The sequence below is a fragment of the Anser brachyrhynchus genome (genome assembly GCF_964034855.1).
Source record: "Anser brachyrhynchus genome assembly, chromosome: 4".
In the NCBI taxonomy this organism is placed as follows: domain Eukaryota; kingdom Metazoa; phylum Chordata; class Aves; order Anseriformes; family Anatidae; genus Anser; species Anser brachyrhynchus.
In genome coordinates this window covers 55655205-55682243 of record NC_137698.1, presented here as the reverse complement: position 1 = coordinate 55682243, position 27039 = coordinate 55655205, and the positions used below count along the sequence as shown (strand labels likewise).

At 40.8% G+C, this 27039-nt stretch overlaps 1 protein-coding gene and 1 long non-coding RNA gene across 12 annotated transcripts in view; one reads left to right on the top strand and one right to left on the bottom strand.

Annotated features, from left to right (window-relative positions):
* Positions 1-27039, top strand: part of TBC1D1 (TBC1 domain family member 1) — a 113744-nt gene that overhangs the window by 42371 nt on the left and 44334 nt on the right. For 10 of the 11 annotated variants that reach the window (XM_080588751.1, XM_080588757.1, XM_080588759.1 and 7 more), the window contains 8 exons: positions 9937-10470; positions 14139-14228; positions 17306-17410; positions 17817-17949; positions 19365-19456; positions 21078-21188; positions 23623-23751; positions 26448-26534. In XM_080588751.1, coding sequence (XP_080444877.1) covers positions 9937-10470; positions 14139-14228; positions 17306-17410; positions 17817-17949; positions 19365-19456; positions 21078-21188; positions 23623-23751; positions 26448-26534 — 1281 coding nt within the window. Of the gene's footprint in view, positions 1-9936; positions 10471-14138; positions 14229-17305; positions 17411-17816; positions 17950-19364; positions 19457-21077; positions 21189-23622; positions 23752-23787; positions 24561-26447; positions 26535-27039 lie in introns of those variants that run through there. The other variant, XM_080588753.1, reaches the window with a different exon arrangement.
* On the bottom strand, positions 7491-9928 carry LOC308193754. The gene is made up of 2 exons (XR_013949900.1): positions 8337-9928; positions 7491-8111 (listed from the first exon to the last, which is right to left on the bottom strand). It is a non-coding gene; the product is annotated as an uncharacterized lncRNA (long non-coding RNA).

Below are 27039 nucleotides of genomic sequence, written 5' to 3'. Positions count from 1 at the left end.
ACTAACTTGTCACATGAGAAGGTGATGTAAATTCTGCTTTCCCCAGCTGGAAGTTGGTACTTTTCAAGGCATTAACTTTTATGAAATGGGATGTTCGTGGGAAGTTTAACTGTTGTGTTGCAGTCCTGTCCATCTGTAAGCTGACCTGAGGCAGGTGAGATCTGTTACTACACGACACAGCTGCAGGTCCTTGCTCCTCCAAGAGCAAATGGGTTCACTTGCCTGTTAAACCTACCAGGCAGGCAGAGTGCTGGAAAAAAGCTAAGTGCTTTCTGCACTCTGGTTCCCTTGGGACCTCCATAAGTTTCATGTCTGAGTAAGATTCTCCCCACGAAAAACATCCAACCTACCCCACGTAGTTCTAGGGAGAAGGAGCATGCGGCTGTCTCATCCCTCAGGAGGTCTTCCTGTGCTCTCAGAGCAAGAGAGAAGTGTTGTGCTCTGCTGCAGGTAGAGCTAACTTACACACCATGGAGCTAACTCCCTCCCCAGTGATAATTTCGAAAGAAAAATCCACGGGAGGTGGATTTTTGACATTCACTTGGATCAGCTGTCCGAAAAGGTTGTATCAGAAATAACCTCAGTTGTAATGAGGACACACATCACAACTTGGGTTTTCCTCCCTTCTCATTTGGAGTTGGATATTGCTTTTAAAAAGAAAGACAGACCAATTTGAGGCTTTTTATCATTTGAAATTTGTTTTGCTAGCTCCTGTTTTGCCAGTTGTCCCTATGTAAACTGTGATAAAAGCTTTTGAGAGCAAAGGAGATGGGGAGAGAACCTGACTTCTATTATGAAATTGGAATTTAATCTGATATTTTTTGTTCCCAAAATGTTCTTAGTAACTCATTTCCTGTTCTAAACGCTGGTGTTGCCTTTCAGTTTAAAAAACAAAACAACACCCCAACAACAAAACCTGTCCCAAAAGCTTTCAAATGTCATTGCTGTCTCTTGCCGTTTATATCCATGTAATAGGATTCCTCTTGTTCCCTTCCCTTAGCCTCCAACTCTGCCCTGGGCCTGTCTCAGCCCTGTAAAAGGAGCTGCTTGCAATACCAAAGAGCAAAAAGGGATTTAATATCTGTTCATAATGAATGAGCACAGAGGTTTCTAGCTATTACTGTACGACTGTTATTGCCTCCACATTAAGCAGTCATTTTGTAAAATGTGAGCCAGGAATCCTTCAGGTATGCCCAGTAATCATTGTTATGTCTTCAAGTGCCATTTTCATTTGTAAAACTGCACAGAAGGAAAACTTTGAAACAAATGCTGGGGAAGGTAACACTGTGAAGATGTTCACCTGTCACTTGAAATACCCGTTGACTTGCTTTATTTCACATTTGTTGCTTAAAAGTTGTGGTATTGAACGGAGGGGGGATGGAGCTGTACAAGATGAAAAGAAATGGTTTGGATAGCAAGCAGAGAGAGGGGCAGGGGAAGAATTACTACCTTGTAATAAGCCCTCCAGGTATGGAGTAAAGTATACCACCAGGCTTCGCAGAAGCAGATTTTGCAGGAATGCCTCCTTCAGAGCCAGTCAGGTGGCTCTGCGTTCAAAGCTGCACTGAAGCCCCACAGGGGCATTCCATCAGCTGCAGTTTATTTTTGATCGTGCTTTTTCCTGGGGAGGGGTCCCAAAAATAAGCAGCGATCCGGGACACGGTGGCTTGTTTGTGGCAAGTTGCCAGGTTTTGTCGTATTTGGGGCTTTAGGGAAGGTATGTCTTGAAAACATGTGAATAAAACATCAGTGTGTCAGCAACATGAGGCATCTCTCCTGGGGAGGAAACACCACCACAAAATAGAGTAGCCCAGCTTCGCTGGAACATCGAGTACGATTATGTTCTATTTCTGAGCTTGGTTACAATAATTTATAAAAGCTTTCTGCAAATGTTGTTTTTTAGAAAGGAGAGATCATCTTTTTGTGCCTGTTTAAGTTGCATGGAGTGTTTTCCAACTCACATTACTTTGGAAATGATTACACTTTTTGCTTTGGTCTGAGGATTTGTGAGGAAGTTCCTCAAGCTATTTGTCTGTAGTAAAGGAGCGTGGTGGTGGGGGAGCAGCGTGCTGTACTTGGAGCATCAGCCTGCAGTGCTCAGCAGGTTTGTGACTTGTGGAAAGTATGCTCACCTTTGACTTGTTATGATAACATGTAAACTGTAAGAGCGCACACGGACTACCTGGAGCTGCTCTCACGGTGCGTACTGTGTCATTCCCTTCGGACGGTGCTGCTAGTGCCACTCAGCCACCAGGCTCCAAGTCAAAAAGAACGGGTTTCACACAGAACGTCCTTGGAATTTGAGTGCACTCTTGTTCATCAGCTTCCTGCACGTCCCTGCAGAACTGGAGTCTCAACCCCATCACCCTCTTTTATCCCATTCTCTGTATAGTGCCCATACGAACCCTAACGAAGCAAACTGCACCTGCAAGCAGACATGCGGTATGATCACTTCTCCTTTCCTAGGCCTGGGGTGATATTATTCAGCATACTGAATTATATCAACCTGACTGAGGTTGAAAAGCCATCTCTGTCATGCAGTCAGGTCTGGTTCCACAGCCTTCCCGACTTGCTGCATGAGCAGCCTGGCTGTTAGTTCTCCTGGCTGCTTCTCACAGCCTCTGGTCGTGCTCCAAGTTGTTGTCTTTCAAGACATCTACAAGTTGTCTGGCTATATGAGACACCTAATGTGTATTAGGTACTATAAAGAGAAATCATGCTGCCTATTATTATTATTGGTTTTCCCTTCTGCTTTGAACCCATGCAGTTTAGGCGGTGGTGGTGGGTAGTAGGACTGTGAGATAGACCAACACACGTGGATGGTGAAGCTGCTGAAATAACTGAATAAAATTCCACCACCACCAAAAGCTGAGCAGTGTGGGTACAGAAGCAAAGCTTTGGGTCATACACATAGAGATGAGAAGTGATGGAGCAAAGGTGAGCTGCCTCTCCATGCACCCACCGACCTGAATACTTAGAGAGCCTGGTACGAGTCTTACTTGGACTCTAAGTGTGGTGCATTCATTATGCACAGAAAACAAATGGACGGGAGCTTGGAAAGCATCGTCATCATCCAGGGAATGGAGGAACTGTAAACTTTCCACCTCTCTTTCTGAATTAAATCTTGGTTTGAAAGAATTCCGTGGGAGGAGTAAAACTCAACAAGTAGCACAGGAAGAAAACTAGTAATTACAGTATTGTTGAAAGAACTGTTGATTAGGAATCAAGGGGTGAAAATTTGGAAAACAAGAATTGCAGTTAATGACTGGAGAAAGTCAGTAACGTCTAGGAGGCTGTAGAGCAGTTTCCAGGCAAGATAATAAAAGAAAACCCTGTGACTACACTTAAGGTAAGACCTGAATACAAAAGGTCTTCCACTGAAATGGAAATGAACTTGAGAAGATTGTTACTCTTTTCTACCTTTAATTTATACTGATGTCAAATTGTAAGGAAATTCTCTTGGTTTGAAGACATCCTTTTTTCTCTTTCAGTGAGAGATTAAAGACTGGGTTTGTGCTGTATGTATTTAGTTCATTTTTGGGTTAAGCTAGGAGGTGAGGCTTCTCAGGAAGGAAATCTCAGCTGGCTGTGTCTTGACGTCCTTCTGGAAGGAGCAGGTTTCCCATTGGGAACAGGAGGCTGTGGGGTGTGTGCTGTTGAGGCTGTGTGGAACTGGATGTGATGCTGAGCCATCTGATCAGGTTTGAAGTTGGATCTAACTTGAAAGTTTGCCCTGCTTTGTGTGTAGGGGGGTTGCACCTTCGGAGGTCGCTTCCAGAATTAAATTTCTTTGTGATTCTACTCCTGTGCAGTCTCAACTCTTTTTGGAAAACATCCCAATGAGATCTATAGATTTAAAGGCATTAGATCTAAAAATGCTAAGCTTTGCATTCCCTTGAATGGAAAAAACTGTTCAAAAAAGGTTGTTGACCACAAGTGTGGGTTTAGGGAGTGGTACGGTTGGAAATGTTGATCTGTTTTATTACTACACAGTTGTTTTGCTGAAGTGTGCTGAAAACAGACCTGCTGTTTTTCAGTAAACATCACTCCTCAAATTGAAGATTCCGCGTGGTCTTTTAAAAATGCAGATAAATACTGTGTTATATCATCTTTTTGTACATGTTGTGTGTCTCTCAAGAATGATTTTGCTTTCTTCAGTTCCAACACTTCACAAAGTATTCCATGATAATAAATGCTGTACTGGTGACAAGCATTGCTATAGGTCCTGATACAACTGGATGGCTTCTCCAAAAATATTTTGGCATGGACCATGTTTCTCTTGTAGCAGTGCTCGTTAATAAAATAGAGAGGGAATGGCATAAGCAGCAAACAGTGTGACTTCTTGACGTATTTTATTGAGCCTGCTGTGGACAGGAGAGCAGGCAAGTAAATACTCTTAAAATAATTCAGATAGTTTGTCCTGGGATGCTTGAGTAGGCAGGCAAAGCTTGCTTAAGGAAAACATTGACTCATTTCAAGAGCTTTGTGCAAGATTGTTAAAGGTCTATTCCAGCCACTGCGATGTGCTGTCTTCTGAGGTTCAACTCAAGATCTTATCCTAGTGATTTTTGTTTTGCAAGAGTTTACGTAGCGTATTACATAAAATCAGTTCCTGACAGCACAGGTCTTTATTTTAAACAATACCACTTACTCCCTTGAAATAGTTAAGCTTGTGCTTGAGTCCTTCACTGACCCGAAGCATTTTGGAGGGACCGGTACCTCTGTAGTTATGAGGACTTTGCCACACCTAAAAACATCCCACTTTTTTTGCCCTGAGTCCTCACCAGTTGATGTGTTTGATGGCTCCTCTTCTGTGGCACGCTTTGCCTGTGTGCCTACTGCATGTTAAAGAAGCAGGGAACCTTTTTTAGTCTAGTATACCAAAAGGCAGCTGTTGCAGTCAGCTGTTACTGGTCCTTCTTCATTAAAATAGTTTCTTACTCTTTCTCAAATCCACTGACAGGCTAAAGGCATTTGGTGTCTTTTTTGTACGTTAGTATGTGAACTTGCAGGGTGACGTCTGGTTGCAAGTGTGAGCTTCTCTTGCAGGGAAATGAAGGGAAGGAGCTGCTTCATGTTCTCCAGCTGCACCAAACCTGTGCATGCTTACAAACGATTGCCTTTTCTCCTGATTTCATGTGTGGTGCAGAAGCTGTAGCTGTTAGTCTGGTGTCAGACCAACACACATCAGGAAGTTCTGGGTGGTGGTTTGTGTTCTGCTTGCAAGGATGAAGTCACAAGAGTACTCAGCATTATGGAAAATAAGCATCCTAATCATAGCAGAAGTAACATGGTATACTTAGTTTTAGTGGTTATGAGTACGTCTTTTTCAATTAAGTTTCAATTGTATCTTCAATTCACCAGTCCTATTTGGCCCAGGGAGAACGATGAGAAGGTCGTGTTCTGTGTTTGGTAAGTTTTGTTGTTGCTTAGTCTGTTGTTCTCTGCTTACATTTGTGGGTTTAGGGAAATAGTTTTAGGTCATAAATATTTTTTAGGGGAATAATTTTAGTTTTTCTGATTACAGAAATAATCTTTACCCACTAATTACATATTTATACTGAGAAACAAGTCAGAAAACACATAAAAATAGGAGTATTCCAGAAAACACAATTTGTGCGGTAGGAAGAAGTCACGTATGTATGCAGTAGGCTTGCCCCACTGCCTTATGTGAGTTAGATCAGCAGGCACAGCTACTCGTGCCTACAAAGATGTTGGTACCTAAATCACCACGCTGAGGTAGAAAGGGACCTCTGGGGGACACCTTATTCAGCAGGGCCACCTAGAGTGTGCTGCTCGGGGCTGTGTCCAGGCAGGTTGAGTCTCTCCAGGACTGGAGACTCTGCAACCTCTCTGGGTAACTTGTGCCAGTGTCTGGGCAGCCTTACAATTAAAGAGATTTTTTTTCTTACGTTTGGGTAGAATTTCGTGCATTGCTTCTTTTCCTTTCACAAAGCACAATGAGAAGAGGTGGGCTTTTCTTGGAGGGGATGATCCTTGAAAATCAACCAGCAATCCTAGATCCCTCTTCTTTGTGGAGCCATATCCCAGGGGCTTCTTCCACTCAGATCCACGAACTAGCCAAGCTCTGCTCTCCTCAAGTTCAGGGCTGTGATTATGCTCTCTGCCCTGTCTCGTAAGGTGGTCATTGTGGTGAAGGTTGCTCCTAAACTTCACGTCCCTATCAAGTAACAAGCCCAGCAGTGCGCCTTCCCTCCTTAGCTCCTGCATCACCTCTGTTGGGGGCTATCGTCAGCATGTTCCAGATACCTCCTGGCCTGCTTCTGGCTTGCTCTGTTGCCCTCCGAGCAGATACCAGGCTGGTTAAAATCACCAGGAGGGCCAGTGCTTCTGAACGAGAGTCTGCTCCCTGCAGTCCAAAGAAGGCCTCATTTGCTAATTCTCAGGTGTAGGTGCTCAGCTGACTCCACAGGCTGGGCTCCAGGCCTCCCTGCTGCTCGCTGGCATCCAGGGCACTCCCCTCCTCACCATCCTGGCTGGCCTCTCCTCAAGAGCCTGTTTCTGGCCTATGCTGCATGCCCACAGAGTGAGCCTGGGTCCTTGTTGGCATCAGGTTCTTCACAAATAGAGAGATGGGAATGCAAAAACACAGGGAGCGCTCAAAGCTTGTTTTAAGCTTGTATTAGCTTCATGCATTTTAAAAGTAAATGTCTAGAGAGAGGTAGAAAGGTAGTAAGAATAGCTGCTCTGAGCTAACTCTTGCAATAGATGGCCCTTTAATCCTAATTCCTGGACAAATAGAAGAGGTTAGGCAAAAAAGTTGTCTCCTGTTTAGTCTTTTTCACACCTCTTTCTACAAAGATGAAAAAGTGAATCTAGCAGGACTCGTGTACTTTATTCTTCAAGCTCCTTCAGCAGCTACAGCAGCGTGCAGCTCTCTGGGGAGCACTGTTCCAACTGTCGTGGCCACCGACTGAGAAAGACCATCGGTGGAGGCGGTGAAGTGTGAGGGGAATGTCTGAAATAGGATAGGAATGATCTGGAAATCTCCAGCCCAGTGGTACTGAGCCACCACCCCCCCACGCAGCTTCTGGCTCAGGTAGAGTTACGGCGCGTCTGCAGGTAGAGGTGCTTGAACCGCAGGGAGAGCCACCAACAGCAGTAGACTAATCTCTGCATGAGCTGCATGGGTGCTTCTGTAGCTTGCACAGCAAAAATATCATATATATGTGTATATATATATATATGATAATATATGTATATTTATATACATAATATTTTAATTTTATTTTAAATTTTAAATGTATATTTATATATATAAAATTTACATTTTATATAAAACAGATGTATATATCTGTTTCCTGCTGGTGAAGATAGGCTTGTACCCCCAAACTACCAGGAAAATGTCCCTCTCCACAGATGGAAGTTCTTCCATCCCATGTATCATCCCTGGTGTAGGAACTGGCAATCCTTTTATTTTGTAAAGAAGCCTTATTCTTCCCATTTCTGTTACTATGTGTAGGCTTGGATTACTGTTTACAAAACTCCAAGCAACATTACCTTAATTCAGTAGCAACTTGAGGTCTGCTGCTTTTTTGATGCAGATCAAAGAGACAAAACCTGATACGATTTAAATTTGGATTAATTGCTGGAGGTTTGGAAGAGACGTGGTTACTGTTAGCTGAACGGCGTGCTCCTTAATCTGGAAAAATCCCAGCTGTGGTTAATGAGCATTTGCCAGGATAGAGCCTGGTAGTTTATTTTGATAATTCCAAAGAGCTTTATTTATACATTTCAGATTTCTTTCATTTTTTTGTTATTTATTTATTTATTGAACGTTTACGTGATTCTCACGTAGTCAGCACCCAGGTCTATTTGCTGAGGGAGCCAGGGCCAGAGGGAGCTGAGCAGCACCTGCGTTCCTGCTCTCCAGATACCTGCGTAAAGGGCCCGGGGTGGTACAGGAAGGTGAAAAGAGCACAAACGTTGGTCAAGCCAAGAACAGTTCCACGGGAAAATGTACTTTGTTCTTCTCTTATTCATCATAGCACCGTGTCTTGATTGATGAAGAGGTTAACATTTAACATACATAACGGTCAGAGGAAAGGAAGGTGGTGGCTTGCTGCTTCTGCTGTAGCAATATCCATTACCTAATCAGAAGTAATAAAAAGATATTAATAGATTGTGAAGTTGTTTAGGTGAATAAGCAAGAACAGAGGAGTCCATGGTTTTCATTAAGCATGGCCCAGAAACCAGCTGGTCCTTATAAGTGACATATTTCTCTTCACACATGCTAAGGCTTGAATTAAATAAATACTCCCCTTTGTTTTCATCAACAGGCCCACTAAATCTCTTCAGACATGAAGTTTACTTACTGCAAAGTAATTCTGAGGGATATAGTCTCTAACTAAAGTCCAAGGTGTTTGATAACGAAACCATTGAAGAAACCAAATTCAATAGGAGCACGTCTGTGGTGGATCCCAAACGCACAGCCTGGGCCTTGCCTCAGCTCCACCCCTTGCAGCAGCTGCAAACTCTCCTTACAACCCGCAGCACAGGCTGTGCCACGGGAGCTTCATCCCTGCCAAGATTGTGGCAGGCTGGCGCTTTTGGCTTGGATGGCACGAGCCCTTTCCAGGACCTGCCTCCCTTCTTCGCTGTGACCGCTGCAACCTCATCAAGGGCAGAGCTGGGATCCCAGGGTAACTGGGGAGGGTGGCTGCCTGTAGCTGGTGAGCCCGGGCACTTCCATCAGGGTCAGACGTGTCTATTGGAAAATGCTAAGGCAGCTGCAGCTTGAAGTATGGCTAGAATCAAGTCGTCTGCTTCGCCCTCATCCTGACATGTTAGGCAACTAAGAACTGTGTGAAGGAGTATCAGGTAAATACAACTGAGGTGAGCTTTGGGCTGACCGGAGCAAATACATATTATTTGAGGTAATAAAGGTTCTATAATGAACCTTAAAAGTGTAGTCCTTTACTTTCTTCTTGTATGTGATTTAAAAACAGTGAGGCAGGAAGCTGCCTGAATCAGGGCTTTCCAGCTGCAAAGTGCCACCGCTGGGAGCAGGCTTCTGAAGTCAGGACCCTTACCTTCCCCGTCGGCCTGGCTGTGCCATCAGCTGGTGGCTCAGCGGTGAGGTAATGCTTCCTGAGCCACCCGGGGTGTTCTGTCGTCTCTTACTGGTTGGTTGAAACCTGCTGGCTGTATGTGTGTGTGCATTTCCTTGTCTACAAAAAGCGTCACGCGGAGGTCTCTATGCATTCCCAGAGTATGTTCAGTTTTTGCTGTGCAACCTTTTTCTTTCTCTCCAAGTTCTTTGCTGTTTTCTCTGGTTTACCTTCATTTTTGTATAGTGTTTAGCTAGTAGGTGGCCTTGGAAACATCTGAAGAAGATGGAGCTTGTGCCTCCAAAGCATTCTGTAGGTTCAGGGCTGCCTTCGCTCTTAGGGTTTTGGTCTGCGGCTCCCTTACTGCCTTCTGTACTATCTGCAGCCAAACTCTTGTGAAGTAAGCTATTGATTCTCGATGGAGGAAATTTGTTCTGTCAGGGAACTGACACACTTAGCATGACTTGTTCTCGGAGTAATTCAGGGGAATTAAAAAGCTGGCAGAATTATCTGCTGTAACCATAAATTGTGGCCCCGTGGCAGCAGCACGTGCTGCAGGAGAACCTTTATGAGATGAATCACAGCAGTGCAGTGTAACCAAGCATTGGCAAAGCTCTTCTGATGACATGTTGATGATGCTGGACCTCCTGACGGGGAAGCAAATGAGCAATTTACCTAGTCAGTGTTTATCGTATTAAAACATAGGTCTGTTGGAGAAATACAAGATCACTTCAGCTGGTCTTTCAGAAAATGAAAACAAGTCAGCCATGCAAGAAAAATAACAGCAGGGAGCACCTCTGAGTGTTGCAGCTTGTTTGTTTTAAAGCACCAGATGCTAATTTTGTTTATTTTCCCCCTCTTCTAGGTGCCTGAGATTATAAGCTCGATTCGACAAGCTGGAAAAATTGCTCGTCAGGAAGAGTTTCAGAATAATCTCTCAGATGTTGAAGACCCTTTTGCCAAAAAGTTTGAGGTGCTGTTCTGTGGACGTGTGACTGTAGCACATAAAAACGCACCCCCAGCACTCATAGATGAATGCATTGAGAAATTTAATCATGCGAGTTGTACAAAAAACTCAGATTTTAACTCATCGTCCCAACAAAATGAAACTGCCAATAACTCTGGAGGCTTCTCTTTCGGCAGCAAATTTCGGTCTGTCTTCCAGCCCTTGATGGGTGAAGAGGAGGAGAAGAGGCCAATTAGGAAATCCTTTTCTCAGCCTGGGCTTCGTTCATTAGCTTTTAAGAAGGATTTTCAAGAGGGAAGCCATAGGAGTAACAGCTTTGTCAGGTCTTTCGAAGAAGATGCAGTTTCACTGAACCTAAAAAGTCAACTTATCTATGGACACAGTGTTGTGCAGCCAACAGACATTGCAGAAAACCGGACAATGTTGTTTACGGTAAAGCAAGATTTTGCATCTATTGCTGATGGTGTTTTCACGTCTTGGAGTTTGGAATGGCAAACGCCAAAGCAGATTTTCAGATGGATGGCAGTTGCTTCTTTAATAACTTAATTGCAATTACCAGAGCTTAGCTTAAACTCGCCTACTTCTTTATAAAGTATTACCAGTCAGTATAAATTGTTTGATGTAGTCAAAATAAGGTTATGCTAAATAGTTTAAAACAGCATTATCCAAAACACTGGGCTTCTAAAGACAGCTTTTAGCAAATTAGTTGCTAGTTACACAATTGCAACAAGGTGTGTATAATTACACTAGCTAGTAACAGAAGAAATAAATTTCCTGGTGAACAATTTGCCTTTAACTAAAGCAGAAGGACCAAACCATGATGTGAGCTAGTGGTATTTATGTCCCCTGATAAGCAACTTCATTTTTATTCAGCTGCCAACACGTCTGTGTAGTGATAGAGCAGTGCAGTAACTCCCTTTGCTACTCCATGCCTGCCTCCACTCCTGTCCTGCTTTTGTGTGGCTGGCAATGCTCTTGCCTTGGTGGGTAAGCAGCAAAAATATTTTTTGAAGACCTCAGAAAGAAGTACAAAATCATAGAATGGTTTGGGTTGGAAGGGACCTTAAAGATCACCTGGTTCCAACCCCCTGCCATGGGCAGGGACACCTCCCACCAGACCAGGTTGCCCAGGGGCCCATCCAGCCTGGCCTTGAACACTGCCAGGGATGGGGCATCCACAGCTTCTCTGGGCAACCTGTGACAGTACAAAATTTCTTCCTTACATCTAATCTAAATCTCTCTTCTTTTAGTTCAAAGCCATTACTCCTTGTCCTATCATTCCACTCCCTGACAAAGAGCCCCTGCCCAGCTTTGCTGTAGGCCCCTTTAGGTACTGGAAGGCTGCTCTAAGGTCTCCCCGGAGCCTTCTCTTCAAACTGAACAACCCCAACTCCCTCAGCTCTTTGTAGAAGAGGTGCTCCAGCCCCTTGATCGTCTTTGTGGCCCCTCTCTGCACTCATTCTTATAGGTCCATGTCTTGTGCTTGGGGCCCAGCCAGAGCTGAACGCAGGGCTCCAGGTGGGGTCTCACAAGGGCAGAGCAGAGGGGGACAGTCACCTCCCTCACCCTGCTGGCCATGCTGCTTTTGATGCGGCCCAGGATACGGTTGGCTTTCTGGGCCGCAGGCACACATTGCCAGCTCGTGCTGAGCTTCTCATCAACCAGCACCCCCAGGTCCTTCTCAGGGCTGCTCTCCATCCACCTCTGCACAGCCTGTGTTTGTGCTTGGGGTTGCCCCAGCCCAGATGCAGGACCTTGCACTTGAAGTGAGGTTTATGTTATTTGCTCCATGTTATATTTCATCATATCTTACAGAAAAACCTGGAGCTGACAGAACAATAGCTGGCTGTTGTAAGGAAATCTCAGATCCGCCAGCTGCTCTTGGGGCTGGGAGTTTTTAGGGACAGTAACAGAGTGGAGTAGATGTGGTTACAGCATTTTTTTGGAGGGGAGAAAGAGTTGTGCTGCTTTAACAAGAATCACTGAATTATTACACCTGTTTTTTTGGTTTTTTTTTTTTTTTGAAAAAAAAAAAAAGGAACACAGTGAGAGGTACAGTTAGCTATACCTGGTTAAAAACTTCTGTTTGGTTGTGGCAGGCTGGCAACAGAGAGTGAGATGGAAGAAGGTGGAGAGAAATAATTTCATCTTTACCTTGTTCCCCTGAGCAGGTATTTCACACGGAAAATACAAATGCCCTTTGTAATAAAGCCTAATCTTTAAACAAATCCTGATTCCATTATTAAATCGTATGCATATACTGGAGATGGATATGCTTAAGTCCAGACCCAGCGTACTGCAGCAGGTACCTTTTTATTTTATATAAAACCAGCAGCTCTCAGGGAGGCGTGCAGCTCCAACTTGAATGCAACGTCGGTCACCTACCGATAGGCTCACTTCCAAATTCTGCAGCTCTGCTGATCTGCCTTTCTACTTCGGGTTGTTTTTTTGCCTGGAAATATAGTGTTTAATACCCACAGTTGCTTTCTGTTGCCATTCAGCCATGCTGAGTTTAGCTGAAAGTAAGGAAGTGAAGTAACCGTGGTTTGTGACTCTGGTGTCCCCAACCTCGTGGCATAGCCGAGTTGTGGGCAGGCAGCCCCCGTGGTCATCAGGTTCTGAATCAACATACACCGTGCACAGGTTTCCACCTTTGCTTATCGGTTTGTGTGTGGCTGTGTATGAAATGCTCAAGAGTAACTTCTTATCCAGAGGAGCAAAATAGTTTGTATTTTCTGAGTTGAAGAAATTTGGATTTTCCCCAAGACTGCAGGAGAGGCTGGTGTATGAGGTCTGAAAAACTTAAGATAAGTTATCTGCTGACGCTGCTGACCTGGTTCAGACAGTCTGGATTTTTAATCTCATCCTGAAGAACTGCTTTCCTAGCCAATTTGTTAGGTTTTTTTGTTTGCTTTTATTTTTTAGGTTTTTCTCTCAGGTGTTTCTGTTGCTGGTTTTGTCGTGTTCAGCTGGCTTCAAATGCTTTCTGCTGCCCTGTGACCAAGTATGAAAGGCATGCGTGGGGCTGAGCTCAGAGCGAGCCTCTTAGGAAGGGAGCAGGGGGAGGCTGCTGAGTGGGTGTGAGTAGGAATAACCCCCACAACAGCGGCCCTGGGGGCAGTAGGAGCAAAGTGGGAAAATGGTTGTGGCTAGCTGGAGTGACGGAGGAGGTGGAAGGTGAACGCACAGGGCTGTTTTCAGACACAGGGAAGTTGCACTTCTTATTCTTACCCTTTTCCACACAGGATTCTCCCCCCACCCCTTAAGAAGCTCTGGGTGTCTTGGTGACACTGATCTTCTGGTGTGTGTGTGTTGGGATTTGGTGGTGGTTGAAGCTCCAGCAAGTTTGTCTCAGTCAAACTTGTGAATGGATCCAGATTCTGCCCATCTTCCCTAAAATCTAACGTAAGACTTACCCTTAGCAGGCTTTCAGATGTGCTGGGAACTGCGAGGAATCTAAACATACCTGCAGAAATGTTACAGAGATGTTGCCAACAGCTGAGAAATCAAAACCAATAGTTTCACCTTAAAAAGAGTCCTCACCTATCAGAAGTTCACATCAGCTCTTGGGGCACTGCTGTACAAATGGCCTCCAGATGAAATTAAGTTAGAAAATACACTCCAGTAAGCTTGTTTTTATAGTTTGAGATAAAGCCTTTAAATTAAATGCTATGAGCATCTTAATAAAGTACAGGTAGAGAGAATACACTTAAATTTAAATTTTGGGACAGTTTCATTAAGTAGCTTTTCACAGTAGCTTTTGGGAATACAGCGTGTGTCAAGCCTGTTGAAAGTAAGAAAAGAGTGTGAATGTTTTCCCAGTGTAAAATTAATTACTTGTGGTATAATATTACACGTATGTAGTAAAACACATCTCAACTTCATGTCTCAAATGTGAAACTAAATCGCAGTTCAGTAACATGCAGTGCTCTGAACACAAAACCAATGCTGTTCATTCTCACTTTGTCCAGTAATAATACACTAATTGGTTTAAAAATACAGATAGAAGACTGTTTGAGATTTTGTCCAGGAAACATTTTTGCAGTGAGACAAATGTAAGTGTAATGTTACTTGTTACCTTGTTATTCTGCTTTTTTTAGATTGGCCAGTCTGAAGTTTACCTTATCAGTCCTGACACTAAAAAAGTAGCAATTGAAAAAAGCTTTAAAGAAATATCCTTTTGTTCTCAGGTAAGATTGGGAGTGTATTTTTTCTTAAGAAAAAAATATATGTATATACATGTATATATTCTTCATTTGTGAATGTTCGTGTATTTCTTTCTCCCAGCTTTTCGAGTGGATTCTCACCCAAGTGGTTTCAGTAATTGCTATTGACAAACAAGTTGCTGGTTAATCAGTAATTCTGTAAAACCGTCATTCTTCCCTCGTGCTTTGCATTGTAACTTCTAAGATAAAGGCTCACTTCCTTGACTAGTGAATGAATAATACGAGCTAGAAGAAATAACCTTATCATTTCTGGTTTGAAACTTCAGCAGGCGTGATTCACAGTTGTGCAAATGTGAGCTGTGTCAGGGTATTTTTCAAGGAGTGATCATGAAAGGGAATAAACAATGTGCAAGAGTTATCTGAAAAACGCTTCTAAAAGATGTATGTTTTTCAAGACTGAGTTGCATGTGTGTAAAAGACAACTGTCATTGCAGCTGTTCGTAAAGACATTTCCTAGAGTTTAATTCATTAAACAAGGATAGATTCCTTAGGGAACATTTAATTCCTTTAAAACCTCTTGTGGATTGTTTTAGTTTAAAGCCCTGAGAAATTAGCATGAACTGCAATTATGTAAATAGATGTACATTTATTGAGGAATGGATGTTTCCACTAGCTTAACTAAAAGTTCACCTTCAATTAAACCAGTTCAGTCTTGTTTGTACTGTGGGTCTCAGGAGGGAGTAAGACCTAGTGTACTGAGATGTAAATCTTGCCACTCTTTCTAGCACCGTTTTGCACTTGCTTACTTGTACAGTGGAATTCTATTCAGTGCATCACAGGCTCTGGTCTAAATGATATTGGGGTAAAACTAGAAAAATAGAGAAAAAATGCAATAGGTTTAATTAGCAATTTTTAAATGTAGGGATTATGATTTGCTATTATTCTCTTTGCCCTTTTTGTTTTGAGATTGATTTATTTTTTTTACCTGATGGAGGTTGCTTTCATCATTAAACATGCATGTACTTATTCTGAAAATGGCAGAGTAAACATCGCTAGTTTGCATGATGTCAGATCAAGAGCTTTGAAGGGAGCTCCTTGATCACAGAAAAATCTTTATCCCCACATGCCCTTAGGTAGGAGGTAGTTGAGTAGACTTTGTGCCCTGCCCTGCAGGCTCCTGTGCTCCGCAGAGCAGTAGGAGGCAGACTCTGATCGAGTCTCCCCTCGTGCCTGAAGGAAGTGTTGCTGGGCAGATCTTGTCAGCTGGGAGAGTAGTGGGGTAGGGGTTCAGGCCCAAGGGCTTTTACCCCAAGTATGCAAACTTCAGAAGACTCACCAGAACCATCTTGCAAATTTATCTTGATTGTACAAGACCTTCAATTAATCTTTTCTTGGAGGCACTGGAAATAAGTTATAGGGGAAATCAGAATCAGTACTTAACTTCCAGAATGCCCAATCTGTCAGATACTGGAAATGGTAGGAAGAAGTACGTCATCCTGGGGCAGTGTCAGCATTAGCTACACAAACAGCTAAGTGTGTGATCGCTCCTGGTGCCTTGCAGTTCTGAGATCTGAGGGCTGTGATCCCAGGTGGGCTCCCTCCACTCTTGCAGTTGGGTTTTCAGGAAAAGAAACGTGGACAGGGGAGTCCATGAAGGGGCACAGGCGTGTTCTGAGCACGTCTCTGATGTGGGTGACGGAGGAAAACAGTCTGCAGGTTGTATCAGCCTGTTTGTGCATCATCACAGAACTGCCTCCCAAAATGCTTTAGCCTGGGTGTCCAGTGGAGCTAGAGGTGGAGAAGCTGAGGACTTCACATCATTTCAGTGTCCTTTTGATCTGCTTGTTCTCATGGTACACCATGCCTGATGGTTGTCTGTGTAATCAAGCCTTTGTTGTCTATGTATAGAAGGCACGCTTTGAGAAACTGGGTATCTCCATATGTGTTGAACTATTTTCCTTTACTCAGCTGGCATGCTTTGAAGGTTTATTGTTAGTATTTCAAACAATTTATTGTTAGAACAACATTGTTTGGGTTACTTCAGGATATTTGATGCTATTACATATTCTTTTTTAGGCCACCCACCCATTCTGTTCTATAGAAGTGTTCTCATTTTATGCTGTTTTAATGCTTTTTTGTTATTACTATTTTTTCTTTGTGATAAAATGATGAAGAGAATATTTGATGATTCCTGCTGCATTAACAGGGAAACGGTGTGGGGAGAAGTCCTGGAGCCATCTTCAGATTATGAAACATGATCGTGACTTTGATTTAACAATAAATTAGAAATTTCAGTGAAGTTTAAACAGTTTATTGCCTCACTTTAATACGGTTGTGCCATGACAGCTACAAGGTAGCAAAAGAGTGCTGAGTGGAACTGAATTTGTATACGTAGGTTCTACCATTGTGTGTATAATTCATCATAAGTTTTTACCACAAATTGTGCACTGAGGAGACATGCACAGGTATGACCTAATTCTGCTCATCTGAAAGTCTTTTCATAAAAGAAAATATTCCAGCAATTGAATAAATTCAGAGTTTTGCTAGGAGGTGATGCTTACCTATTGTTGCAAGTAGATCGTGCCTGACTTTTGCATGCATTTTAGGAGCAACAAATGCTTCCACAAGTGATCTTAATATATTATAACCATTTTCATTTTTAAATAAACAGGCTTTTCTTGAGATTTGAAAAAAAAAATCAGTTTTCACAGATGCTTTGGTTTGCTCTTACAAATCTAAAACAATTGTGTGACCACTTAAGCAAAAGGCAAGAAAAAGAGTGACCTTGCTTTCCCCGCTGTTTCCAATATCGAGTAAAATACCACTCAATATGTCTTTCTTCATCTCTGTGTTTTCCAATGGATCTATAATACTTCTTCTTTAAAAACAAAACGAACTCTGGCTAAAATGAAACTTAAAATATTCACGAAATAGTAAATTCAATAAGAGAATCATTTTTTTAATGGCCAGATGATTTTAAGGTACCATAGATATGTGATGTCATGCTGTTGGGCCTTTCATGCTTTTGTTATAGAAAAAAATACAGGTACAAAACATTTAATGTAAATGAGACTGCTTCATTACTGCTATTTTTATGCTAGGGAATCAGACATGTGGATCACTTTGGATTCATCTGCAGAGAGTCTTCAGAAAATGGTGGCTTCCACTTCGTTTGCTATGTGTTTCAGTGTACAGATGAAGCATTGGTAAGTAAAAGAAAGGCCTAACATAATCTTCTGTTCAGTTCTCTGTATTTTGCTGAATGTTTTCTACACTAGGACTGCACTATTGTGCTGTGGGTCAAGCCAGTGCCTCACAACTACAGGAGGTTTTTTTTTCTTTTTATCATACATAAGAAAAGGTTTCTAGATAGAAGTAATGTCTTTTACTAGACCACGAAAATAAAAATGGTTGGCCTGGAAGAGAGATGACTTCATGATAAGCTTTGTCTTGCGTATGCAAGAAACAGCACAGCAACAGCTCTTCTTTTTTAACATAAGCACCTTCCCAGATACATGACAGTGTCATTCTGAATGACTGTTTTTGTGTTAAGGAAAACAGAAGCTCTGTGGATAAGTGAAATTCTGTTCTTTAGCACTCTGTTCTTTTCAGGTTGATGAAATCATGATGACATTGAAACAGGCTTTCACTGTAGCTGCTGTGCAACAAACTTCCAAGGCCCAGCCCCAGCTCTGCGAAGGATGTCCTATGCAAAGCTTGCATAAACTCTGTGAAAAGATAGAAGGTGAGGTTCAAAGAATTTTCTGGTCAAATATCTTTTTAACAATTTTATTGATGGGCAATATTACATGTGGGTCTGAAAGGGAAGGAATGCTTAAATAGAACTTGGGATGTGGGAAGTAGGCTTGAATGCCAGTCTCTTCTATTAAGAGGACTGCAATATAAAGTAATCTAGAAGCTAATAAGAATTTTCAAACAAAATCTAAGCTCCCTTCTTGTGTTTCAGTTTATTTTTGAAAAATATTTGTTTAAATATAATTGAATTACAGCTAGCCTGACTGTTAGCCATTTAAATACAGAGAATTGTAGATACTGAACTTCTTAACAATATACGCAGCAATACCGATGACCTGCTGTCCTATTGATCCCAATTAGACAGTGGTATTACACTGCCTCTAAACATGAACCAGCAAGATTTCAATATGCATGTTTATGTTGATCTGTGCTCCCTCATTTAAATGGAGAAGTTAAAACTGTAGTTGTGGCCTAGAAAACATGCTCAAGACAAAAAAAAAGTTTGCATTTCAGCAAATCTCACAGGTTTTACTCCAATAAGCTAAAGCTGTGATGTGACAAGCTGTTGTTGGGCTTTAATTACACCAGACATCACTTAAATGAACAAAACTTCTCTAGTATTAACTTGATGAAACTGGAGAACTTTCAAAACTACTTTTCGCTTTGTTTTGCCCTTCAGTTAGTGATAATTTTTGGGAAAGTTCTTCAAGGCAAAAGAATCGTAATGTCTTTAATCATACCATCAAATCAGATGAAAGAGAGATGCCAGATGATGCCAAGAAGTTAAGTACAAAATACCATTGATGGTTTGCTGTTTTTCCACAGAAAATAGAGAGAAGCAACTTAATCCAGGATGAGAGCAGAAAAAAGTAATCTGAATGAGAGGGCAGTCAGCTTTAGATTGTCAGTAAATCTTTTAGTGAATTTCTCCTTTGCTTCTTGCTACCATGCAATAGATCTGCTATTTTAAGGAGAGGCCGAGGCATACAAACTAGAGGAAATCAATAGAAAATATATTTGTACCACAAACAAAGTCCAAGCAGTTACTGCATCAAACACCAGCAAAGTAGTCTGCTAAAATGCTGTAATGTAGATTGTGGATTTATTTTATTTTGTGTGATGATGGAATCTTCTAGATCAGCTAAGAGTATAATCCTGGTCCGTGCTCAGTAAATCTCCTTGTTGCAAAGAGTTCATGTCCCTCATTTTAAAGACGAGAGTTCAGCAGTAGCTTTAAATTAACCTACGCTTTTTTCGGATGCCCTGTTATGAAATCAAGGCAAAGGGTCAGCTCAAATAACTGGTACTGATGAGCTTTAGCTTACATTTTGTGCATATTTATGCAGTTGATTAATTCTGACTAATTTGACCCCATGATTTGTTCTTTTTTGTTCTTCATGTTAGGGCTATCCCCTTTTAAGACTAAACTAGAACTACAAAAGCATCTAACAACACTAAATAGCCAGGAGCAAGCCTCTGTTTTTGAAGAGGTTAAGGTAAGCTCTATGTCTCCTACAAGGTTTTAACTCAATTAATGTTTTTTGCTAACATTATTGTGAAGCTCCACATTTTTTTGTGAATTATTCATTAACTTTATATCACAGGCTATTAATCACCTTGTGCTTTAATTTCTGTATCATTTTTTGATATATTTTGCTCTTGAAAAGGGCTTATTTTACTCATTTTTCTTCCCCTAATATTTTTTTTCCATGAAAACAAATAGTCTTCCTCCCTGAGGAGGACTGCATACAGACTTTTTGTGAGTGAAGGCAGTAACTTGTACTTTGAGAATGTTCAGCTGTTACTTTGAACGAAACAAATGAGTGTAACATTCCCAAACTGGAAAATGTCCTGCCTGAAAGTTAACCTGGGTCTTAATACTTGTCAAACTAACTAAAAAAAATTTGTCTTTCGATGCTCTGAATGAAACACAGGTTAGCATGGAGGAAAGCATAGCTGGATTTAAGGCAGATGATGACCATTGAAGGCAATGTCATTGGGTTTGGCACGTTAGTAAAGATTAAGAAACTTCAGACTTTTTCTTTAAATAACGTTTCCTTCCTCTCTTGAGTCATTTCAGTCTCCCTCTCTGCTTCCGTGTGGCGATTTATCATCTAGGACCAAATTTGGAAATTGCTCTGTGGGAGTGATTCCATGACCTAAGTAATTTTTTAGCATATAGCAGATAGCTGGCACTGTTGCCTTTTTAGTAGTCTGTACACATTTTAATGGTCTAAAGCTTCTAGTAGTTACAGGAAATGAATCTAACTGTTAATGCTTCTGGTAGAAGTCTGCAAACAATTAACTTGGTAAAACTAAGGGTAAAGTATATCTCTCCTGAATATCCTTTTCAGTTTTTCTTTCGAGTTGGAGTGACAGAAATTTTAGTTACTGTATTTTTACAGCTCCACATGTTGTAACCATGATTTGCATTTTTAGATAACTGTCTAAGGGTATTTTAATTAATCTAAGGTGCTCTCCTGGCCTTAGCTACTTCATACCATATCCTCTGCATTACCTCAGTAAGGCTTAAAACCATGTCTTATGGGATTAAATTCTATCATAAATAAATTTTTAAAATTATTTTCTCATGTAGCGTTTCAGATCTAAATAGAATGCAGCAGAGGTGGTTATATTTAGCTTATACATTTTTGTGCACTAATTTTTAAAATATCTGTTACTTCCCCCAAAAATGAAGTTTCTAATGAGAAAGATTTATAGGAGAAGGGTCATGCACCATTGACAGCAAGACAGTACTTCATGTATTCTAAACGCTCATTTTCTTTGTTTCTGTTTTTTTTTTTTCCTCAAAAGTGAATTGGCAAAAGCATACTTTGAAGTCATTATTTGCATGTGGCAGTTTAATACCTCTAAGGTTGGCCTTTAGTTTTCATGTAAAGTCTGTCACTTAGGAAATCCAGTATAAGTCTTTCTCTGGCTGTGTTGGTGCTTTGCTTGGGATGCTGCTGTCCTCTGGTGGACTGATAGGGTAGCATCTAAGTTCAACTTGTTCTTACACTAATTGCGTAGTAACAGTGACAAAATGAAAAGGGTGAAGTATTTGCTAGTCATTTTATGAATGTGTAATGACTGTGTTTGTGGTGTTTTTAATTAAAGAAATTAAGACCAAGAAATGATCAAAAAGAGAATGAGTTGATTATCTCTATTTTGAGAAACATGTATGAAGAAAAACAGAAGGACCATGTTCACGTTTGGGAAGCAAAACAGGTAAGTAACCATTCAGTTTTAGCCCGTGTAAGAGGGAGCCAGGAATAATCTTCCATTCCATACTTATCTTTCCAAGGCAGCTTTCCATCACTGGCATTTTGGTACTTCAAACTGTAGGCAGCAGCGAACTCTGCTTTTCCTTGTGGCTAGCATCATGTGCCAAGACAAGCATATGTCACGCGTTTTGAGATAGCTGGTACAGTCTGGTTCCAGACCTTGGAGACAGAGATGCAGGCTAGGTAGGCCACTAATGTGGTTGTTTCTTTCTTGTCACCGCAATGACAATTCAACATACGTCAGAGAATATATACAGAATTTATATATAACTGCTCTCAGCTAATCTGTGGCATTTGCCATCCCCCTGTCTGTATGAGCCAGTGTTCTGACAACACATTGGACTTGATCCTTGATAAAAACCATTATGTTTAGTTGATAGCTGAAAACTATTTCTTGTGTGCAAACGACCACTTGAAATGGCCCTCAGGGAGGAGTAGCTGAGAAGCATTGCTGCAGAAACAGCAGCAGAAATCGTCATCTGTTTCCAAAGAGCTGAACTATTTATTCTGCATCAAATTGTGTCAGTGTTGTTTAATAGGCTTTATTTTTACAGCACAGTTAATATTTTTTAGAAGGGATTCATGATTTTGTATGCCTTCGTTTGTGACTGACTGACTCGAGACACCTTGAGGAGATCTGTATTTCAAAAGAGGATCAATAGTCGTTCTCTGAAAACTTTCAGTTCTGATCATTTGACCCTTTTCAAAATATTGGCTGACTCCCACCACTGCTGCCTGGTAATCCCACTGTGATGATAGCTATTGATGATTTGTATTATAAACTAGTAAATCAATATATATGGGCAGTAATTAGGCCTCTGAAGAAACTGGGGAAATAAAAGCAAGTCTTCATTTACCACTAATTTATTTTGCTAATCTGTTTTTATTTTATGGCTAATTAGTTAATTATTGACCTTTCTGAGAAATCAGGAAGAAAACTTTGCATGTTTAGTTCTGATTACTTAGTTTGCACATCACACCAGAAATATATTTTTAGGAAAAAAAGAGGGGGGGAAAAAAGCACAACACTTGACAGGAAGAAACATTGCCTGAGGTTCTTTATCATCATGTCTGAGATACCTTTATTTGATCTAATGCCAGCTATCAAATAGTTGTCAGTTATGAATGGCTTAGAAGTACGGATATATGAAGCAAGATAATATCTTAATGTATCTTTGGTATGATTTGAAAATTCTTAAGGCCTGCTGCAGTTTGCTCAGCTCCTGGAACCAAAACTGGTTCATCTGACATTGCAAAGGTGCCAAAGCTGTAAGAACAGTTGGCTCGCCCCTAGTCCATCATTTGTCTTAACATAACATTTTATATTTACTCTGATAATTTATCTCCAGAGCTGTGTAACAGCAGATACCTTTGAACATGTACTCTGGCAATGTTATTTGCCTCAGCAATCATTAACCCATAACACCCTGGTGTCTTTCATAAGAACATTGTAGCAGGCAGCATCCAATTTGCCCGTTGAGGTTAACATTAATGAAAATGAAAATGAAAAGAAAATACCGAAGTCTGTAATTTTGTTGTCCTGGAAATAGGTTTCTTTAAAACTACATCTATACAGGACTATTTGGTGATGCTAGTGTCTGACAGCTGTTCAGTTGTCTGCATACTGATAGTTACATACACTGAGCATTCAGATCTCTGAAATTAGGGCCAGGTAGAGAGGGCTACAGTGCCTGACAGCCTCAAGATGAAACCCCAAAAAAGTAACACTGAAAACTGTGCTCTGGTTTCTACTGCAGGTGTCAGGTTTGGATGGTAGTATTTGCATTGTAGCATCATTTTTGTATTTGCTACACTGATCTTCACAAGCAATAAAAATGGACTGAAAGGCTTATTTAAAAAGCATAACTGTCAATAGACTGTTAGCTTTAAAGTGGAAATGTTTTTACTGGTGAAATATATAGAAGAGTTAGATTATCTATTACATGTGTTTTTGTGGCGCTTAGCCCCACATTTATGTGATGAAGGCTCTTCAGAGTTCTTGTTAAGTATATCTTGCCTGAAGAAAAGTAAATCTATTAGAAATCTCCAGTCTGTTACACATAAACATTTAGAACTTACACAATTGTATTCTGGCATTAAAGAAAATTTGTTGATAGAGCTATAAATCCCTATTGAAATGGCAGTTCTCCCGGAAGCATGTTACGGCACTCCACAAATATAATTTGCAGAGATTTTCTGGTCTTATGTTAGGATAGTTTGGTAAACTTCAATGTAAGTATAAGTAGAGAAAGACATGAAAAACCAAGGACACCATATGAGAAAGTATTGATAGATTTTACAGAGCTCTTCAGATTGTTCACTGAAATTGTGCTCCATGCTGTTTTGTATTTCACACTTACGTTTTTAAACACTTACAGACTTCACAATCCCCGGCTGAGAATGCTGCAAATGAGGTGCCCAGCAGTGCCTCAAGATTCAGATTAGATATGTTAAAGAACAAAGCAAAAAGATCTCTGACAGAATCATTTGAAAGTATTTTATCACGTGTAAGTATCTTCATGTTTATTGCCTCTGAATGTAGCTTCATTGTTTTATTTATTGAATAGTAGATACACTGCATTTGCTATCCTTTTAGGTTGTAGCTAAGTGGTTATTAAAGGCAGAGTGAAACAGTGCTTGAATGTTCATGTTACAAGATAACAAAACAAAGCAGGGCTTTGCTAAAGAAAATACCAAGTCCTGAAAGAAGCGAACTAAGTACTAGATAAACAATAGTGTATATATTCATTTTAAAAAATGTACATGAAGCCGAGCACGAGAACTTATGAAAAGCTGCCATTGTTTTATTTCTCTTTAGGAATTAGAAAATAAAAGTAATCACAAATGTTCACTTCTTTTTATGTAGAAGGAAGTGATTAGGGAACTGACTAAGCACTCCAAATGAGACTGTATTTATTAATGACAGAAGAACTGATGATTAATGAGGCAACTGAACTTTTAAATGCTAGCATCCAGGTTTTGGCTGGGATAGAGTTAATTTTCCTCCTAGAAGCTGGTATGGTGCTGTGTTTTGGATTTAGGATGAGAATAATGTTGATAACACCCTGATGTTTTAGTTGTTGCAGAGCAGTGCTTACACAGAGCCAAGGACTTTTCAGCTTCTCGCTCTGTCTTGCCAGCGGGCAGACTGGGCGTGCAGCAGGAGCTGGGAGGGGACAGAACCAGGACAGCTGACCCAAACTGGCCAAAGGGATGTCCCATACCAAATGGCATCATGCTGAACAATAAAACTGGGAGGAGTTGGCTGGGAGGGCTGCCATTGCTTGGAGACTGGCTGGGCATCGGTCAATGGGTGGTGAGCAATTGCATTGCGCATCACTTGTTTTGTGTATTCTTTTATAGTTGTTGTTATTCCTATTATTTTATTTTCCCTTTTCTGTCCTGTTACACTGTCTTTATCTCAATACACGAGTTTTACTTTTTTTCCCTGGTTCTTTCTCCCATCCCCCTTGGGGGGAGAGTGAGCGAATGGCTGTGTGGTGCTTAGCTGCCTGCTGGGTTAAGCCACAACAGCTAGAAACTACCTAAAGGCAAGCAATGTAAAGAACTTCAGAAGGCACTAGGAATATGCAGGCACTTGGGCATTATCACATAAATTCTTCAAAAACAATGTTTGTCAGTACCTGTTATGGGAACAACTAACTCCGGTGTGACAGTGATCCCCAAGAAAACACATTGGGAAGATGTTTATCATGAACAAATAGCTGAAAGTATCTCCTAATTATACAGCAGCATCTAAGAAAACAAATCAGATGTCAGATTTAAGTACTACTTAATCCTACACAGAGTTGTCTCGTTCATATATTCTTTGTTTTTGCACTTCATTTTAAAACAGAGTGCAAAGTAGAATGGGTTCAGGGAGATGTCTGAGGAAACCAGTAAGATTTGGAAAGACTTCTGCTTGACAAATGATTAAAAGAATCCGACCTTTCAGAGAGCTTACATGCAACAAAACCAAACAACAAATAGTAAGGAATAGAAATTAGGACATTCTCATTTCTTACAGGCAAACTGTTAAGTTGAAGGAAGATCTAGTTTAGTTTATCTGCAAAATACTTCCTCAGAGACGCAGTTTGTAGTGACAAAACTAGGCTTTCAAAGCCTATTTCAGATGTCGTACCTAACCTGTTCCCTAGAAGCAAATGATGGCATAAGAATGGCCATGGTAAAAGCATATTCTCACTGTTACAGGTAGGCATGCGCTGAGGATTTGTAGTTGCATATCTCCCCTCATAACTGCCTGACCAGCATTAATGGAGTTCACCCCCATGAAATCCTGCTGTGCATGTGTTTGGGATGTGAAACATACCATTAGCATTGTTCCTAATTTTGCCAGTTTGTCCAAACAGGCGTAAGCTGTTGTCATATAAGCGCAGTTGTATATTGGTTGCATTTTCACAGTCATGGCTGTTTTGATGAAAATTCTTGATTTTGTTCAGATCTGAGGCAAAGCACTTTGCCTGGGCTTTAAGGAGCAATGTTCACTATTGTGAATACTGCTAACATTAAATTATAGTTAGAATAGTAGTTCAAAGAGAGCATATGCCTTTACTTCAGAACATAATGCAGTGTTACCCTTTAAGGTTAGGAGGATACGAGTTCCATAGTTGTGTTAACACAAAAAAATCCATCAATAGGTTTCTTGATATTTCTCTTAGTTACATAAAGCATTAGAGTTCAACATAAAGCATTAGAGTTCAACACATTATACAAAAAATATTGTCAAAAATTGTACAAAAATACTTGTTTTCTGATGTTAAAATACTAGAAATTATGTCTTGCTGTATATTAAATTGATACAGTTTTCAGTCCTTTTTTAATAGCCTTTACAACTTTTTGTATCTTGATAGCAAGTATCTAATATGACAATTTCCTGGTTAGACTACTGTTAGAAGGTATTTTAATAGTGGTTATAGTGCATACATGCAATATGTGATTATATTGATACCATGGAAAGTACATAATTGCCCATGAGAATTCCCTAATTACATAGGAATCCTTTAAAATGTCAGTGCCTGCCCTGAATGAAGCCTTTGTTTCTCACAGGGACTAAGGCTATTGCTAGGCATTTCGGGAGATTAAATTTGATGCTGTCTTTGAAAGCTACAGATTCTGTCTATTCTATGCAAGTCCTTTTTGGTATGCCTTGTGTTATAATTTTAACTGTGCTTTATTTCTACAGGGCAGTAAAGCCAGAGGTCCACTTGACAGCTCTAGTGCTGTAGATCTGGAGAGCTCCATGTCCAGTACCTTAAGCAGCACAAATAAAGTAAGTAAAGCCTGTAGTGCCTGTATATAGTGAGAAACTCCTGTTAATGCTACCTGAAACAACTAGTCAGAAGTGAAGTATAGTCACCAACTGGTCATATAACTATTCTGTTCTAACGTCTTGCATTTTGTATTCACTATATCCGGGGAGTAGACAACCTAACTGATTGTGTATGAAAACAAAGAAACCCCTGAACATCCAAACAGAATGATAAAAACAGCAGCACTGAGTAGGGCTTAGGTATGCCTTCTTCCTAAGAGTCCTGCTGCCACTTGATGGTCCATTCGTGGATTTCTTTATTCCTGTGCCAAGTCCCTCTGAGGGTGATGGGGATGTACACACTGCAGGTAGCCTCTGATCAGTCACTGTCTTTCCCTTCACTTTCCCAGCTTGAAACAATTTTTCCATTTTTTGAAATTTGTAAGTTGGTTACCCAAATCACTTTTCTTGCATATAATATGTCAAATGTATTTGAATCCTGTGAGAACAACTTGAACAAAGTAAT